This window comes from Panulirus ornatus, chromosome 43 (genome assembly GCF_036320965.1).
Source record: "Panulirus ornatus isolate Po-2019 chromosome 43, ASM3632096v1, whole genome shotgun sequence".
Lineage (NCBI taxonomy): Eukaryota > Metazoa > Arthropoda > Malacostraca > Decapoda > Palinuridae > Panulirus > Panulirus ornatus.
Window position 1 is genome coordinate 8,418,214 of NC_092266.1, and position 19,167 is coordinate 8,437,380.

General features: G+C 39.4%; 2 protein-coding genes across 2 annotated transcripts in view; one reads left to right on the forward strand and one right to left on the reverse strand.

Annotated features, from left to right (window-relative positions):
• Nucleotides 1-6,682, forward strand: part of LOC139762299 (protein FAM32A) — a 53,781-nt gene extending 47,099 nt beyond the window's left edge. The window contains exon 4 of the mRNA XM_071686896.1: nucleotides 5,454-6,682. The gene's annotated coding sequence lies outside the window, so the exon portion shown is untranslated. The remainder of the gene's footprint in view (nucleotides 1-5,453) is intronic.
• eff (ubiquitin-conjugating enzyme E2 eff) overlaps nucleotides 5,682-19,167 on the reverse strand; it is a 45,349-nt gene continuing 31,863 nt past the window's right edge. Inside the window, exon 4 of the mRNA XM_071686895.1 lies at nucleotides 5,682-9,147. Coding sequence (XP_071542996.1) covers nucleotides 9,008-9,147 — 140 coding nt within the window. The 3' untranslated portion in view covers nucleotides 5,682-9,007. The remainder of the gene's footprint in view (nucleotides 9,148-19,167) is intronic.

Genomic DNA, 19,167 nt, shown 5'->3' on the forward strand with positions numbered 1-19,167 from the left:
TTTGCGAGGTAGCGCAAGGAAACAGACGAAAGAAATGGCCCAACCCCCCCCATACACATGTATATACATACGTCCACACACGCAAATATACATACCTACACAGCTTTCCATGGCTTACCCCAGACGCTTCACATGCCTTGATTCAATCCACTGACAGCACGTCAACCCTGGTATACCACATCGCTCCAATTCACTCTATTCCTTGCCCTCCTTTCACCCTCCTACATGCTCAGGCCCCGATCACACAAAATCTTTTTCACTCCATCTTTCCACCTCCAATTTGGTCTCCCTCTTCTCCTCGTTCCCTCCACCTCCGACACATATATCCTCTTGGTCAATCTTTCCTCACTCATCCTCTCCATGTGCCCAAACCACTTCAAAACACCCTCTTCTGCTCTCTCAACCACGCTCTTTTTATTTCCACACATCTCTCTTACCCTTACGTTACTCACTCGATCAAACCACCTCACACCACACATTGTCCTCAAACATCTCATTTCCAGCACATCCATCCTCCTGCGCACAACTCTATCCATAGCCCACGCCTCGCAACCATACAACATTGTTGGAACCACTATTCCTTCATACATACCCATTTTTGCTTTCCGAGATAATGTTCTCGACTTCCACACATTCTTCAAGGCCCCCAGAATTTTTGCCCCCTCCCCCACCCTATGATCCACTTCCGCTTCCATGGTTCCATCCGCTGCCAGATCCACTCCCAGATATCTAAAACACTTCACTTCCTCCAGTTTTTCGCGATTCAAACTCACCTCCCAATTGACTTGACCCTCAACCCTACTGTACCTAATAACCTTGCTCTTATTCACATTTACTCTTAACTTTCTTCTTCCACACACTTTACCAAACTCAGTCACCAGCTTCTACAGTTTCTCACATGAATCAGCCACCAGCGCTGTATCATCAGCGAACAACAACTGACTCACTTCCCAAGCTCTCTCATCCCCAACAGACTTCATACTTGCCCCTCTTTCCAAAACTCTTGCATTTACCTCCCTAACAACCCCATCCATAAACAAATTAAACAACCATGGAGACATCACACACCCCTGCCGCAAACCTGCATTCACTGAGAACCAATCACTTTCCTCTCTTCCTACACGTACACATGCCTTACATCCTCGATAAAAACTTTTCACTGCTTCTAACAACTTTCCTCCCACACCATATATTCTTAATACCTTCCACAGAGCATCTCTATCAACTCTATCATATGCCTTCTCCAGATCCATAAATGCTACATACAAATCCATTTGCTTTTCTAAGTATTTCTCACATACATTCTTCAAAGCAAACACCTGATCCACACATCCTCTACCACTTCTGAAACCACACTGCTCTTCCCCAATCTGATGCTCTGTACATGCCTTCACCCTCTCAATCAATACCCTCCCATATAATTTACCAGGAATACTCAACAAACTTATACCTCTGTAATTCGAGCACTCTCTCTTATCCCCTTTGCCTTTGTACAATGGCACTATGCACGCATTCCGCCAATCCTCAGGCACCTCACCATGAGTCATACATACATTAAATAACCTTACCAACCAGTCAACAATACAGTCACCCCCTTTTTTAATAAATTCCACTGCAATACCATCCAAACCTGCTGCCTTGCCAGGCTTTCATCTTCCGCAAAGCTTTACTACCTCTTCTCTGTTTACCAAATCATTTTCCCTAACCCTCTCACTTTGCACACCACCTCGACCAAAACACCCTATATCTGCCACTCTATCATCAAACACATTCAACAAACCTTTAAAATACTCACTCCATCTCCTTCTCACATCACCACTACTTGTTATCACCTCCCCATTTGCGCCCTTCACTGAAGTTCCCATTTGCTCCTTTATCTTACGCACTTTATTTACCTCCTTCCAGAACATCTTTTTATTCTCCCTAAAATTTAATGATACTGTCTCACCCCAACTCTCATTTGCCCTTTTTTTCACCTCTTGCACCTTTCTCTTGACCTCCTGTCTCTTTCTTTTATACATCTCCCACTCAATTGCATTTTTTCCCTGCAAAAATCATCCAAATGCCTCTCTCTTCTCTTTCACTAATTCTCTTACTTCTTCATCCCACCACTCACTACCCTTTCTAATCAACCCACCTCCCACTCTTCTCATGCCACAAGCATCTTTTGCGCAATCCATCACTGATTCCCTAAATACATCCCATTCCTCCCCCACTCCCCTTACTTCCATTGTTCTCACCTTTTTCCATTCTGTACTCAGTCTCTCCTGGTACTTCCTCACACAGGTCTCCTTCTCAAGCTCACTTACTCTCACCACCCTCTTCACCCCAACATTCACTCTTCTTTTCTGAAAACCCATACAAATCTTCACCTTAGCCTCCACAAGATAATGATCAGACATCCCTCCAGTTGCACCTCTCAGCACATTAACATCCAAAAGTCTCTCTTTCGCACGCCTGTCAATTAACACGTAATCCAATAACGCTCTCTGGCCATCTCTCCTACTTACATAAGTATACTTATGTATATCTCGCTTTTTAAACCAGGTATTCCCAATCATCAGTCCTTTTTCAGCACATAAATCTACAAGCTCTTCACCATTTCCATTTACAACACTGAACACCCCATGTATACCAATTATTCCCACAACTGCCACATTACTCACCTTTGCATTCAAATCACCCATCACTATAACCCGGTCTCGTGCATCAAAACCACTAACACACTCATTCAGCTGCTCCCAAAACACTTGCCTCTCTTGATCTTTCTTCTCATGCCCAGGTGCATATGCACCAATAATCACCCACCTCTCTCCATCAACTTTCAGTTTTACCCATATTAATCGAGAATTTACTTTCTTACACTCTATCACATACTCCCACAACTCCTGTTTCAGGAGTATTGCTACTCCTTCCCTTGCTCTTGTCCTCTCACTAACCCCTGACTTTACTCCCCAGACATTCCCAAACCACTCTTCCCCTTTACCCTTGAGCTTCGTTTCACTCAGAGCCAAAACATCCAGGTTCCTTTCCTCAAACATACTACCTATCTCTCCTTTTTTCACATCTTGGTTACATCCACACACATTTAGGCACCCCACTCTGAGCCTTCGAGGAGGATGAGCACTCCCCGCGTGACTCCTTCTTCTGTTTCCCATTTTAGAAAGTTAATACAAGGAGGGGAGGATTTCTGGCCCCCCGCTCCCGTCCCCTCTAGTCGCTTTCTACGACACGCGAGGAATACGTGGGAAGTATTCTTTCACCCCTATCCCCAGGGATAATATACATATATATATACACATACACACACATACACATACATACGCACATATACACACACACACACACATACATATATATACATATGAAAAATGTAAGAAACAATTTTATTTTTTACTAGCAACATTACTTCATAATCCCACCACTTTACCCATTCTCACCTGACCCATCCACCTCCCACCTTTCACGTGTGACACACTTCTCTTGCACATGCCAGCACTGCCTCCCACAGTAGCTCCCTTTTGTCACCTTCTGTCCTTGGTTCACATACTTTCTCTTTTTGCAGTTCTTTGCCTAATCTCTCCTGGTATTTCTTTGCACAAGTCTCTTTTCTGTGCTCACTTACTTTCACTGCCCTTAAATCATTCCTCTTCTGAAAACCTCATTGAATCTTCACCCTTACCTCCACCAGGTAATGATCAAACATTCCACCCGCTGACCATCTCAACACATTCACATCCAAGTGTGTATGTTTTGCATGATTGTCAGTTAATGTGTAATCCAATAACCTATATCTCTCCAGTGTCAAACTTATAACCTTGGTTTTATTCACATTTCCTTGCAACTTTCACCTTTCACTAATGCCAGGTCATCAGCAAATAATAACTGACTCATCCCCTAAATATCCCCAGTCTGGCCAGACTGAGGATCTACTCTGTACCCAAAACCTTCACAGTCACTTCCCTCGCAGCTCTGTCCAGAAACGTATTCAAGAGCCATGGTGACGTACCATACCCCTACTGCAGTCCCTCTTTCATTTACAACTGCTGACCCTTCTTCCTCTTTGTTCACACACAGTCCCTACTCTCGTAATAAAAACTTCTCTGCTTCTAATATCTTTCCTTCCACACTATATATTCTAAACACCTTCAACAAATCATCTCTCATCATCCCTATCACATGCTTTCTCGAGATCCTTAAATGCAGGATAAAAATCCCACTTTGTTTTCCTAAGTACCTCTTATGTATATATTCTTCAACAAAACAAACACCTGATCCAGATATCCTTTACAACTCCTAAAACCATATAATTCATCCCAAATCTGTTCTCTGCATGCCACTGCCCTCTTGGTCACCACTCCCATACAGCTTACTCAGAACACCCACTCACCTTTATCCCCTTGCATTTGTACAATGACGCAACGAAGGTATTCTGCCAGTCCTCAGGTATCTTGCCAAGATCCATACATACATCTAAAATCCTAACCTAACCAATCACCCTTCCTTTAAAAATTCATCTCCAATACTGTCCGCTCCAGCTGCATTTCCACACTTCACCTTACACAAGGTTTCTCACTACATCTCTTTTCTAACCACTTGCCACAACTCTCACTTTATGTACCTGTTTGACTTGAACACCACATCTGCTGCTTTCATTAAATACATTCATCAGTCTTTCATAGTACTTACTCAGATGTATTACTAATAGAAGTTATCAAATCTAGACATTCTTCCTTCTTTTTCAATACACCTGAAAATTTGAATATAATAAACTACATGCATTTGTTACAGATTTTGTAGAGGATGTTTTTGACACTTAAATTTTTATGTTTTATGTAAAGAGGTTACTTGCTTTATGTTGATTATTCCTACACTTGCCATGAAATAGAGTACGTAATATTTAAGTTCCAACTTAAAATTTATCTTTTTAAATGATTAAGCATGTACTATGTTAACATCACAAGGTACTCATCAGTTCTCTCAGTCTTTGAGCCAACTGATATCTACATAAATGTAGCACTAAAGAGACTTAGTAAACATGTAGAGTTTATCCAGTATCTGTGACAAATACAGGCAAGTTGGAATTTTGGTGTGCATGCCAGTCATCAATCTATACGTTACCAAGTAAAGATTACTACTTATAACCAGAGTTACTACTTAGCTTGTGAACTATAATTTTGAAGTATTTAAGCCTCAGGCTGTTTGGTATAAGTATCGGAGTTTAAAGTGGGGAGTCATAAGGAAAGAATTCTTGCTATTTTTTTATTTTTGTTAAGGTTACCCCTTCTTGCTTTCTCAATACCATGTTACATGAGTTTAGCCAGAAATTTCTGTTTGCAACTCCGTGAAATTTCCTAAGTAATTTACCAAAGCCTTTTGCACAGATATGTACTAATAAGGCCAGTGAAGCAGCATCAGGAATTTAAAATACTCATTTCTTCTCACTTCTGCAGGTTGAAGAGGAATGTGAAATGGGAGGATAGATGTCTGTGCTCTTCATATATATATACTGTAATCAGATGGATAGAAATTTTCACACCAAACTCGAGCTTTGTACATCACTCTGAACTTTGGTATGACGATAACCTTGTTCTTGTGTCACCGTTGTCATTTATTTATAGGTTATTTTTATACTTGTATGCAGTTTCCTGCTGAAGCAAGGATGAAAGGAAAAAAATATATCTAGGAGATGCTTCCTCATACAGCTCTTAGTATGTGGATTTTATTCAAGGCAGCAGTAGATTTCAAACTGTCATTTCATTGTAGAAATAGCACTTGAACCTTCTTGCCCAAAACATGATGGTCATCACATTTGTGATGTGCCGAAGACCAGTTGTGTGCAAATTCATGTTGGAGTTGTGTAGAAGGTATTACAGTTTTCAGTAACACTAAATCAGAATTGACAAAAGTATAAATCTGTATGGAGAATGTATTAGGAAAAAAGTGATGAGTTTGGTATAGTGAAGTAGAGAGACTGAAAGGGTAAGGGGGGGTTACAGTGTAATGTGACTACAGTTCCTTACTTTTTTTTATTCATGGTCAACATTTCCTAAACAGTCTACTGTAGTACTGTACAGTAGTAGAGATGAAGTTCCTAAATTAATGAGGTTTTAGACAAACATAAGCTGTAAAGCAAATTCACTGACAATAGTTTGCCATTAATACAGTTATGATGTAGCTGCAACATCCAATCAGGATTATAGAGAGAATGCAGTGTAAATGTAGCAAAAGAATAGGCTAAAGGCTAACAGAAAATGTTTACAATCCTTTTTAACTTCTCAATGGCAACAAATGTCATGCAGTCTAATGTATAGCTACTCAGTAAACTGATAGCACCAAAACATAAATGTGCATAAAGAACCTAAACCCCATTTCAAAGTGAAAATCTTGGTATACAATGCATATGTTTAGCATTATGGTGGAAGTTCTTCATTTTTCTAAACTGACATCTTTTCATAATTAGTTGGTTTCCTTTCAATCTAGTTATAATGTGAGACTAATTTACTTTCTTACTTATACACCACAAGACAAAGTACAGTATTTTGTTAGGAATAATAATTGGCTTTTGTTTACTTTGAAATTAAATTCACATTTGATCATATACTTTATTGAATAATGTTTTATGCAAAAGTTGTATGATTGAGGATGAATCAATTGGATGTAATAAAAGTAAGAAACCATATGTGTACAACTTCATTGAACCTGTATGTCTGAATCATTTCAGTATGAGGCCAGCAGAAGTCCTGAGCCTGAACACAGACATGACCTTGCCCTCAAGGTACTATCTGTAAAGGAGCCAAAAACTCGCTTTCATAAATATAACCTAGTCGATGCGATGTCATCAGAGTTGAACAATTTTAGTTACAATACTATGCATACAGATATCAGCAATTTCAAATAATTTATCAGTTTCATTCCATAACTCATAAATTTCAACTTCCAACACAGCTTAATGAAATGTGTATTAACTAACTTTCTGTTTGAAAGGCAAATCAAACACCTACACTATATTAAGTGTTGCACTGAAATTTCCATTTACTTCAGCAAATATTAGCTAGGTAATAACTTATCCTGAGCAGTTCCTAAAATATACATAAACTTTGTAAAATTTGTAAAACTGGGCTATGATTGATTACAATACATATTTTTTAGATGAATCACCATCTAATTTCGGAAATTCTTACATAATTACATAGTGCAACAAGTTACTGATGGTTTGCTTTAGTGAGTCGCACAAAACAACACATGCATCTTCCACTCCATTAGTCTACATTGTCTTGGAAACCGGATCTTGCAGTAAACAAGTAATAAAAATATTAGTTACAAAATTAATGTTTCACAACACAGAATATCAGCCAAACCTTTTCAGAATGTCTCATTTATCCTTCATGTTAACAATAACCGTGTAAAATTTACTAGCATTGAATACAATAATTTGTCAATACTTTGCTAACTACATTCCAAACCTAACCAATAAATACTACCTAATTTATACATTAACAAAAGAACATTATCATGAAATTAGAGAAAATTTCACATTATCCCAAGCAAAAATTAAGACTTTTCCAGGGAGGAGAGAAACAATGGTTGTGTTCTGTACACCTTTATTGACAAAATTGTATTGAAAAGACTTCTTTTGAATACTGTATTAATGAACCAAACAGCCTTGTATATGAAGGGTACCTGCTTCCCATGTATTATACTGGAGAACAATATATAATCAAAATAAAAAATTACTTGTAACCAGTTCCATGAGAAGCAGGCAAAGCTGATAATGTCCCAATGACCACCAGGCTCTTCCATGAAGATCTAGGGCAGGCTCAACAGTGAGCTAACCCCTAATGACGGTGATTCCAATGCTTTGCTGCTGACAGGGGACTAGTGAGTCACAGAAGAGCCCGATGGTATATAAAGAAAGACAGTATTGGCCCTACACAGCTTAAAAATAAGAATAAAAAATCTGGCTCCCAATAATGCACTGAGGAGAACAGCCTTCTCCCTTGAATGGAATCCTCAAAGAAAATGTGATGCACCAGGCCAATTATAAAAAATATAAAACAAATTTCAAATAAATCATGACAACAAAAGGCCAGGGACATGTAGAGACATTAAGATATAATATTAAACAATAGCCTAGCAATGATGATATCTGAGGTGATGTGTTATGGATCGCCTACTTCCCATTCATCTTGTAACATTAGGAAAATCACACAGGCTAGAACTTGGTGGGATAAGTGAAAGAAGAAAGATGTGGCTGGGTGAGAAGATAATGGAAAGAGAAGGGGAACATTACACAAATCTAAATAACACACTCAAACTCCAGGTCACAAGAAAGTAATCTGAGGTTTACGTAATTGCTGAGAACAAAGCAGGTTGGCTCAGGACAAAGACAAGAATAAACAAGAGGTGTTACAGAGGGTGAACTAAGAAGTGAACGTCACAATGGTAATAAACTGGTTTCGAGGGCTCCAGTCCCTTACTTTGTTATCTTTCCCCCAACCACAGAGTCAACTCGCCACACACTAGCAAAATAACCCAAGATATACCCACGATTACAACTACAGAACGCAAGCGTGATCATTTTTAAGGGTGGATGAGGCGGCACTTCCTTGTGTACACATTATATCTAGGTACAAATTGGAGCCGCTGGTGGCAGTGGCACTTCACTTGGGGGCTAGTGGATTCCAGCCCTGACATAGTCCACAAAACATTTTCTGCGCCAAATGAGTGGCTGCTGGCCAGAGGTGGTGGGTGGTGATAGTGCAAATGATGAAGTCACAAGGTGACATTGGTGTGGTCTATCCACCAGATAGTAGTAAGAGTGATGGGTGGTAGTAAAAGTTGTTAAAAACATAATTAGCAGCAGGATGAAGAAGAGAAGGTTCAGCAGCAGCAGCAGCAGTCAGGGTGATGGCAGCGGCAGCAGCGGTCAGGGTGGTAGTGGTGGTCATTATGGCAGTGGCGGGGGATGGGCATGGGCGCTCTCTGCCACTAGGCCACCAGGGGATCACATGGCATACTTCCTGGTCCATTCTCTGGCCAGTTCATTGTACTTTTCCCTATCAGTCTTGTAAACTCGTGCAATCTCGGGCACCAAAGGATCTTCAGGGTTAGGGTCCGTAAGAAGTGAACAAATGGACAGGAGCACTGGAAAAAGAATAAAAAAATCTTACAAAATTAATTCAACATATTTATGTAACATGCAAATCTGTTCAGGAAAAATAAACCTATTATGCTACAATTTGACATTAAAGTGTAATTATAAACAGAGGCAGTTATTTAACACCATTCAAATGCCACAATGAGCAACATTTCAAAAACCTATGCTCATGTTCCAATGACGCATTTTACATCATATACTTTGAGAATTCATTTAATGTAAATTTTGAGTTATTACGTTTCACAAGGATCAAATGTTACACCATAAATATGAGAGGTATCAAAGCAGATGCTCTGTTGTCCCTCATATGTTAAGTAAATACATTACAATTATTGTTGGTATTGGTAATTGTGGTGGAGCAGTGATGATATTGGAGATATAGTTGGTATTAATGATATTGGGAGTGTGGTGTGAGGATGATGATGTAAAGGAATTTTTCCACATCACTGTGGAATTTTTTTTTTTCATCTTATGGTACAAAATATATTTACAAACCCAAGGATAAAAGCAATTAACGTACAATGAAAACTGTGTGAAAATTATATAAACTCACATGCCGTAAACCTCCAGCCTGCCTCCGCCTGGTTCACTTCAGAGTAGGTGGGCACGCAGACCGCCGGGACACAAGTGTTAATAAGGGAGTTACTAGTAGTACATCCCAAAATTAATAATTATATTTCACTTTACATATTCTAGAGTTGATAAGCTAGAGAATAATTTTAATCCTTACATTGTACTGTAATAAGAAATACCCTTTTAATGTACTATATAAATATATATATAATTATACTTGATCGTCATTTCCTGCGTCAGCAAGGTAGCGCCAGGAAACAAAGAATGGCACATCCACTTATATGCACATATATATACACAAAAACACCCATACATGCACATATACATATCAGAATGTACATACACACGTACATATTTACACTTCCTGCTTTCATCCATTCCTAACACCACCCCGCTCGACAGGAAACAGCATCACACACACACACACACACACACACACACACATCCCGCTTCAGCGAGGTAGCACAAGGAAAACAGACAAAAAAAAAAAAAAAAAACCACATTCATTCACATTCACTATCTAGCTATCATGTGTAATGCATCGAAACTACACTTCCCTATCCACTTCCAGGCCCCAGAGACCTTTCCATGGTTTACCCTAAACATTTCACACGTCCAGGTTTAGTTCAATGACAGCACATCGACCCCGGTATACCACATTGTTTCAATTCACTATTCCTTGCACGCCTCTCACCCTACTGCATGTTCAGGCCCCAGTTGCACAGAATCTTTTTCACTCCATCCTTCCACCTCTAATTTGATCTGCTTCTCCTTGTTCCCTCCACCTCTGACACATATATCCTCTTTGTCAACCTTTCTTCACTGATTCTATATGTCCAAACCTTTTCAACACACCCTCTTCTGCTCTCAACCACACTCTTAATTTCCACAAAGCTCTCTTACCTTTTCATTACTTGTTCGATCAAACCACCTCACAAAACATACTGTCCTCCAACATTTAATTTCCAACGCATCCACCCTCCTCCGTACAACCCAATATACAGCCCATGCCTTGAAACCACATAACATTGCTGTAACTATTATTCCTCCAAACATGCCCATTTATGCTCTCTGAGATAATGTTCTTTCCTTCCACACATTCTTCAGTGCTCCAAGAACCTTCACTCCCAACCCCAACCTATGACTCACTTAAGCTTCCATGGTTCCGTTTGCTGGTAAGTCCACTCCCAGATATGTAAAACACTTCACTTCCTCCATTTTTTCTCCATTCAAACTTATATCCCAACTAACTTGTTCCTCAAACCTGCTGAACCTAATAACCTTGCTCTTATTCACATTTACTCTCAACTTTCTCCTTTCCCACACTTTTCCAAACTCAGTCACCAACTACTGCAGTTTCTCACTCGAATCAGCCATCAGTGCTGTATCATCAGTGAGCAACAACTGTCACACTTCCCAGGCCCTCTCATCCCCAAAAGACTGCATACTCACCCCTCTCTCCAAAACTCAAGCATTTACCTCCCTAACTACCCCATCCACAAACAAATTATACTACTATGGAGACATCACACACCCCTACTGCAGATCAACCTTCAATAGGAACCTATCACTCTCCCTTCTTCCTAATCGTACACATGCCTTACATCCTTGATAAAAACTTCCACTGCTTGTAGCAGCTTACCTCCAACAACATATTCTCTTAAGACCTTCCACAAAGAATCTCTATCAACCCTATCATATGTCTCTATCAACCCTATCATATGTATTCTCCAGACCCATGCGTGCCATATATAAATCCATCTGTTTTTCTATGTATTTCTCACATTCTTCAAAGCAAACACCGGATCCACACATCCTCTACCACTTCTGAAACCACACTGCTCTTCCCCAATCTAATGATATGTACATGCCTTCACCTTCTCAACCAATACCCTCCCATAAATTTCCAAGGAATACTGAACAAACCTATACCTCTGTAATATGAACAAACCTTAATCCCCTTTGCCTTTGTACAACGGCACTATGCATGCATTCTGCCAATCCTCAGGCACTTCACCATGGTCCATACATGCACCAATTAAAAACAGTCACCCCCTTTTTTAGTAAATTCCACTGCAATACCATCCAAACCCAATGCCTTGCCGGATTTCTTCTTCCACAAAGCTTTTACTATCTCCTCTCTTTGCCAAACCATTCTCCCTGACCCTCTCACTTTGCACACCACCCTGACTAAAACAACCTATATCTGCCACTCTTATCATCAAACACATTAAAAAAAAACTTCAAAATACTCACTCCATCTCCTCTTCATCACTTCCTGTTATTATTTCCCCATTTGTCCCCTTCATCAATGTTTCCACTTGTTGTCTTGTCTTATGCACTTTATTTACCTCCTTCCAAAATATCTTTAAATTCTTACTAAAATTTAGTGATACTACCTCACCCAAACTCTCATTTGTCCTCTTTTTCACATCTTGTACCTTTCTCTTGACCTCCTACTGCTTTCTTTTATACATCTCCGTCATTTGCACTATCTCCCTGCAAGTATCATCCAAATGCCTCTCTTTTCTCTTTCACTAACAACCTTACTTCCTTCATCCCGCCTACCTAATCTGCCCACCTCCCACCTTCTCATGCCACTTGCATCTTTTGAGCAAGCCATCACTGTTTTCCTAAATACATCCCATTCTTCACCAACTCCCCTCACGTCATTTGCTCACACCTTTTGCCATTGTACACTAAATCTCTCCTGGTACTTCGTCACACAAGTCTCCTTTCCAAACTCACTCACTCTTCTCCCCAAAATTCTCTTCTTTTTTGAAAACCTTCACCTCCACAAGAGTGAACAGACATCCCTCCAGCTGCCCCTCTCAAGACATTAACATCCAAAAGTATCTCTTTTACAAGCCTATCAATTAACATGTAATCCAATAATGCCTTTTGACCATCTCTCCTACTCACATACATGTTATCTTATTTCTATTATTTTGCTTTGTCGCTGTCTCCCGCGTTTGCGAGGTAGCACAAGGAAACAGACGAAAGAAATGGCCAAACCCACCCCCATACACATGTATATATACACACGTCCACACACGCAAATATACATACCTATACATCCTAATGTACACATATATATACACACACAGACACATACATATATACCCATGCACACAATGCACACTGTCTGCCTTTATTCATTCCCATTGCCACCTCGCCACACATGGAATACCATCCCCCTCCCCCCTCATGTGTGCGGGGTAGCGCTAGGAAAAGATAACAAAGGCCTCATTCGTTCACACTCAGTCTCTAGCTGTCATGCAATAATGCCCGAAACCACAACTCCCTTTCCACATCCAGGCCCCACACAGCTTTCCATGGTTTACCCCAGACGCTTCACATGCCCTGATTCAATCCACTGACAGCACGTCAACCCCCGTATACCACATCGATCCAATTCACTCTATTCCTTGCCCGCCTTTCACCCTCCTGCATGTTCAGGCCCTGATCACTCATCATCTTTTTCACTCCATCTTTCCACCTCCAATTTGGTCTCCCATTTCTCCTTGTTCGCTCCACCTCCGACACATATATCCTCTTGGTCAATCTTTCCTCACTCATTCTCTCCATGTGCCCAAACCATTTCAAAACACCCTCTTCTGCTCCCTCAACCAAACTCTTTTTATTTCCACACATCTCTCTTACCCTTACATTACTTACTCGATCAAACCACCTCACACCACACATTGTCCTCAAACATCCCATTTCCAGCACATCCACCCTCCTGTGCACAACTCTATCCATAGCCCATGCCTTGCAACCATACAACATTGTTGGAACCACTATTCCTTCAAACATACCCATTTTTGCTTTCCAAGATAATGGTCTCAACTTCCAAACATTCTTCAAGGCTCCCAGGATTTTCGCCCCCTCCCCCACCCTATGATTCACTTCCGCTTCCATGGTTCCATCCGCTGCCAGATCCACTCCCAGATATGTAAAACACTTTACTTCCTCCAGTTTTTCTCCTTTCTCCATTAAAAAATGGACTTATGTATATTTTTTAAACCAGGTATTCCCAATAACCAGTCTTTTTTCAGCACACAAATCCACATGCTCTTCACCATTAACATTTACAACACTGAACACCCTATGCACACCAATTATACCCTCAACTGCCACATTACTAACCTTCACATTTATATCACCCATCACTAAAACCCTGTCTCGTGCATCAATGCTGCTAACACACTCACTCAACTGCTCCCAAAACACTTGCCTCTCATGATTTTTCTTCTCATGACCAGGTGCATATGCACCAATAATCCCACTCTCTCCATCCACTTTCAGTTTTACCCACATCAATCTAGAATTTACTTTCTTAGACTCTTATTTCATAATAAGATACTCCCACAACTCCTGCTTTAGGAGAAGTGCTACTCCTTTCTTAGCTCTTGTCCTCTAACCAACTCCTGACTTTTCTCCCAAGACATTCCCAAACCACTCTTCTCCTTTACCTTAAGCTTTGTCTCACTCAAAGCCAGAACGTCCAGGTTTCTTTCTTCAAACATACTACCCATCTCAACTTTCTTCTCATCTTGGTTACATCCACACACATTCAAGACATCCCAACCTGAGCCTTTGAGGAGGATGAGCACTCCCTGCTTGATTCTTTCTTCTGTTTCCCTTTTTTGAAATCTAAATACAAGAGGTCACAGTGGTGTGCATGATCTAGTATATGCATACGACCACAGGAAAACTGAACCACGATAAGTTCCCAAGTGCACTTTCATGTAATGATCACATCGTCAGGGGAGATACAGGAATGAGAAAAAAGAAGTAGAACAGTCAGTTGATATATAAAGTAAACAAGCATTACTGGATAGTGGTGTTCAGGTATAGCATCATGCCTGCTACAAAATTTTTATTATGTGGACAAGAAAGGGAACTGTTCACAAATTTTGCCTATAACAAAGCTATTCAGTTTGAAAAGACCTCTAATATTAATGTTACAAATTTTTGTGTACTTAATAACTTAAGATTCGCTGATATTTCCCCAAGATAAAGGAGTTACAGTTAATAACTGAATTGGCATTACTCAAGTCAATACAATGGTAACAATTTTTACATGATTAAACAAAACATTTGATTCCTGTCCTATTCTTATACTATATTTGGTCAATTTTTTAACATGATTAAACAAAACATTTGATTCTTGTCTTATTCTTATACTAAATTTATGTTCCTTAAGTCAAACAAAGATCCTTACCAGTCTGCCCAAGATAAAAATATTACAATTTTTACAAGGTATTCTTATTGGTAATCCCGGCCTGCAAGAATTTTCTAGCGAGTTTTTGTTTAGGATATTCTTAATAGTACTGTTACTGCTGAAGGCTACATTTACATTAAAGGATTTAAGGAACCTGATAAGTACTGTAAAATTATCACTAAAAAGAGAACTAAAAGATTCTTAGTGGGAGGTTTGGGTTCAAATCTATAAAATTATTTCTTTGCTAACTTAGGGGATTTATCAATGAAAGATCTAGGATACTTTAACTTGGAACCAATAGAATACATCTTCTCATTCCCATCATCAATAAATTCCAGACTGCATATACATAATGCCCTAAGGACCATTGACTAAAATGATGATAATTTAACTGTCATGTTGAGCTGAGCAATAATGAATATAAGAACAAACATTTGTGGGTTTTCTGTATATGCTAAACTTAAACATTTTCTCTCGCTATGGATCATGCAGTCTAGAAATGGTAACATACATTTACTTCCCACTTCCACAATAAAGTTGATAGAAGGTATGTGATTGTTAAGTACAAGGAGAAATGTTTGTCAATTTTCGTTTGTTGGCCGAACATAAAGAACACCATCTACGCACCTAAACATAATTGCCTTAGTAACTTTGTTTCAAAGAATTCCATGTAAAAAATTACTTAGTACTGGAGAAGGTGGGTTACTCATCGCCATACCAAATTTCTGAGCATAATCTTCATTAAATTGAAATACATAATCTTTCATACACAATTTTATCAGTTCAATAAACAAACAACTTAAAACAGGTAAATCAATATTATCCAAGATATCAACCAAATATTCTAAGAGGTCATCAATTTGAACTTTTGTGAAAGAGGATGAAACGTCAAAACTTATCAGCTTGAAAACAAAATCAACACGGATGTCATTTAGATGGTTACACAAATCTACACTGTTCATGATAACAGAATTTTATATCTTACCCACTAGTGGGCTTAATAAAGAAACTAACCATTTTGGTAATTTATATGTGATGGAGCTCACTGAACTCAGTATGGGTCATGCTGGAAAATTTGGCTTATGTTTTGATATGTTCATACATATATGGCAATGAAGGGAAGAAAATCCTTTGATGAGAGAATCATTACCTTTCAACATCATTGTCCCCTTCATTGCCATATACTTCACTATGAATTTAACAGCTGCATCATTCAAATGGTGTTACAGTAAGGAACACCAGTAACACTGCCTCCAATTGTGATAAAAAGCACATCCACCTCCCTTATGTTGCTCAACTTCAATGCTGGATGAGTCACTGATGCCTTAGTCTAGCTAGAAGCTGTTCAAGTTCTCTTCTAAAAAACAATCACTAGAATATGCTGTCATACTCAGCAACTACCAAAGTCCATTGGGCAGCTCTGATAGAAAGGTGCAAATGTCAATGCATAAATTTAGGTTTGGAGGACTTAAATGGTTAAATTGCCAGTATAAGAGAATACAGGGTGGTATCTGGATGGAAAGAGTACAAGTCACTAGAGTGAGTATAAGAGGAAGCAGAATAGGTCAAGAGAAAGGTACTGGAGCTCAAAAACAGGGGCAAATGACTCATAAGATATTGCTGTCATACTTGGCAACCACCTAGGTTGAGCAGGCAGTTATGCAACGAAAGCATAAGTTTTAATGGGTATATTTATGTCTGCTTAACTTAAGGCATTACGCTGCTGTTACGTAAGAGAGAGGAGTGGTGTCTGCATGGACAGTGTGTGAATCATTGGTTTTGCACAAAAAGAAAGCAGAGGAGGTCAAGAGAAAGGTACTGGAACTGAAAAATGGGGCAAATGAGAGATGGGGGGTGAGAAATTGTCAATAAAATTAAAGAATAAAATGTTTTGAAAGGTGAACAACAAAAAGAGAGCAAGAAAACAAATGGAAATGACATTAAAAGTGGTAAAAGGCACCAAAGGGGTTAAAATCAGATGGATGAGTATTTCACTCAAATACTGTATGTGTTGGCTGAGAGGCTGGTGAATGTAGTGTGTTTGAAATGAGGTATGCAGAGAGAAAAAAACCAGCCATATGGTGTGGTAAAGGAGATAGTGAAGCAATTGTGCAAAAGTGGAAGGGACTGCAGTTGAGTTGTGCAAGACAAGGGTTACAGTGATTTTCAACTGATCTGATTTTCTGGAATTCATAAAGCACTAGAAGGTCCTTTTCCCATGAGAAAGAAGTCTGAAACCAGCTGTCTCTCTCGAACTAAATATCTTTGCTTCCTTTAAAAAGTTCATCAAACTTTTAACGTTATCATTTTTGGGTAAAACCTCTTCAATCAATTTATTTCTTACTTCTTCTGTTATCATATAAGGTTTATTTGACTTTGAGCTGCCCTGTGCCAGTGGCCTGTTAAGGGCGAGGCACTGAAAGCTAGAGAGCAGCACTGGTGTTCATCAGTTATGAAGGAGACTATATTGCCATGGCCATCCCCTTGATGGAGTTCCCAAAGGAAACAGGAATTAGAAATATAGACAGAAAGATCTATATCTATGGCATTTCACCCTATGTTCCATGGAAAAATTGAAAGTCACATTTTGGAGCATATTTTCTCTTTCATATTTCCCTTTCAACACTATACTTGGTCTTAGTATTCTTACAAAGGATGAAAAAAACTACTGACATGAAACTTCAACTCAACGTCAAGAGACATACTGGTTAAATCATCAAAAAATCAAAAACTGTAATCCCTTAAAGTTTTCTAAGTAGTAAAATGGTTTGTGAGCCTGCCCCCACCACTTAACTATCATCACAGTCCTAATATAAGTATCAAATTCCCATAAATAGATTTTTTCATAAAATTTGCATCTTTCCTTCTAAAGCACCATGCATATATATTTGGGGCCATTAGACAAAAAGGTTGCCAGTGCACACTTCAATTAGAAGCCCGCCAACATGGTTTATTGAGTAACTGACAGCTGTGGAATTTCTGTGTGTGAATTATTACTGCTGTGATATCTACTATTAATTTATGGCTCAAGTCTATTCTGTACCTAATATGGGGTGGAACATATCAGCATGCAGGCAGGAGTTTGGTCCCAAACATACCAGGTAAGAGTGTAGGACTTTGAAAGTGTTTGGTGACCTACCCAGTGGTCAATGAAGTACAACAAAAAAATTGTCTTAAAATGGTAATTCCTGCTGAAAGAAAAACAATACTTAATGTTGTTAGCCACCTATACAGCCTTTGTATGACCCAAGGTAAGGTGCCTGAGAACTGGCATAATATAAAGGAAGTACCCTCTTGTAAAGAAAAGGAGAACGAATGTGAATGCTGGAATTATACCTGAAAGTGTACCCAGTAAGGTGTAAGGGAGAGTGGGTAGTTGAGTGAGTGAAACACTAGTTGAAAAGATGAGAGGCCTTGTAGAACATGTTACAAAACCTATGAAGTACAGTGACAGTAAATGCTGAAGAGTTTTTACCAGAACAGCAAGGCAAGCGTGTGAATAGCAAGTAAGTACAGTGCATGGTTCTCAATGAAAGTGGGTCTGGGTCTACATCAAGGCTATGATGGCACCATGTTAATGGGTGGGTGGTGAAGTCAGTGAATGTAAGGGACCTAGAGCAAAAGGCAGGTCTACGGTGTACCACTGGAGGGGGATGTGGGAGGTGAATCATTTGCTCCTTGGAGGTGATGCAAACTCTAGTAACATACTTAAAAAAAAAACAGTCCGTAAGCTGGGAAGGTTTTGGGAGTATAAACTGTCTGGAAGCTGGGGAAGATTTTGGGAGTATAAACAGTCTGGAAGCTGGGGAAGATTTTGGGAGTATTAACAGTCTCGAAGCTATTAACAGTCTCAAAGCTGATGATGATTTTGGGAGTATAAACAGTCTGGAAGCTGGGAAGATTTTGGGAGTATTAACAGTCACGAAGCTGAGGATGATTTTGGGAGTATAAACAGTCTGGAAGCTGGGAAAGATTTTGGGAGTGGGTGTGAAAGAAAAAAGCTGAGAGTAAATGTAAACACAAAAGGTAATAACATGCAGCAAGTGGATGAAATGGGATGGTTTGAATGGCACGGTCCCAGACAAATGGAAAGCTTCAGGTTTTTTTTTTTTTTGCTTTGTCGCTGTCTCCCGCGTTTGCGAGGTAGCGCAAGGAAACAGACGAAAGAAATGGCCCAACCCACCCCCATACACATGTATATACATAC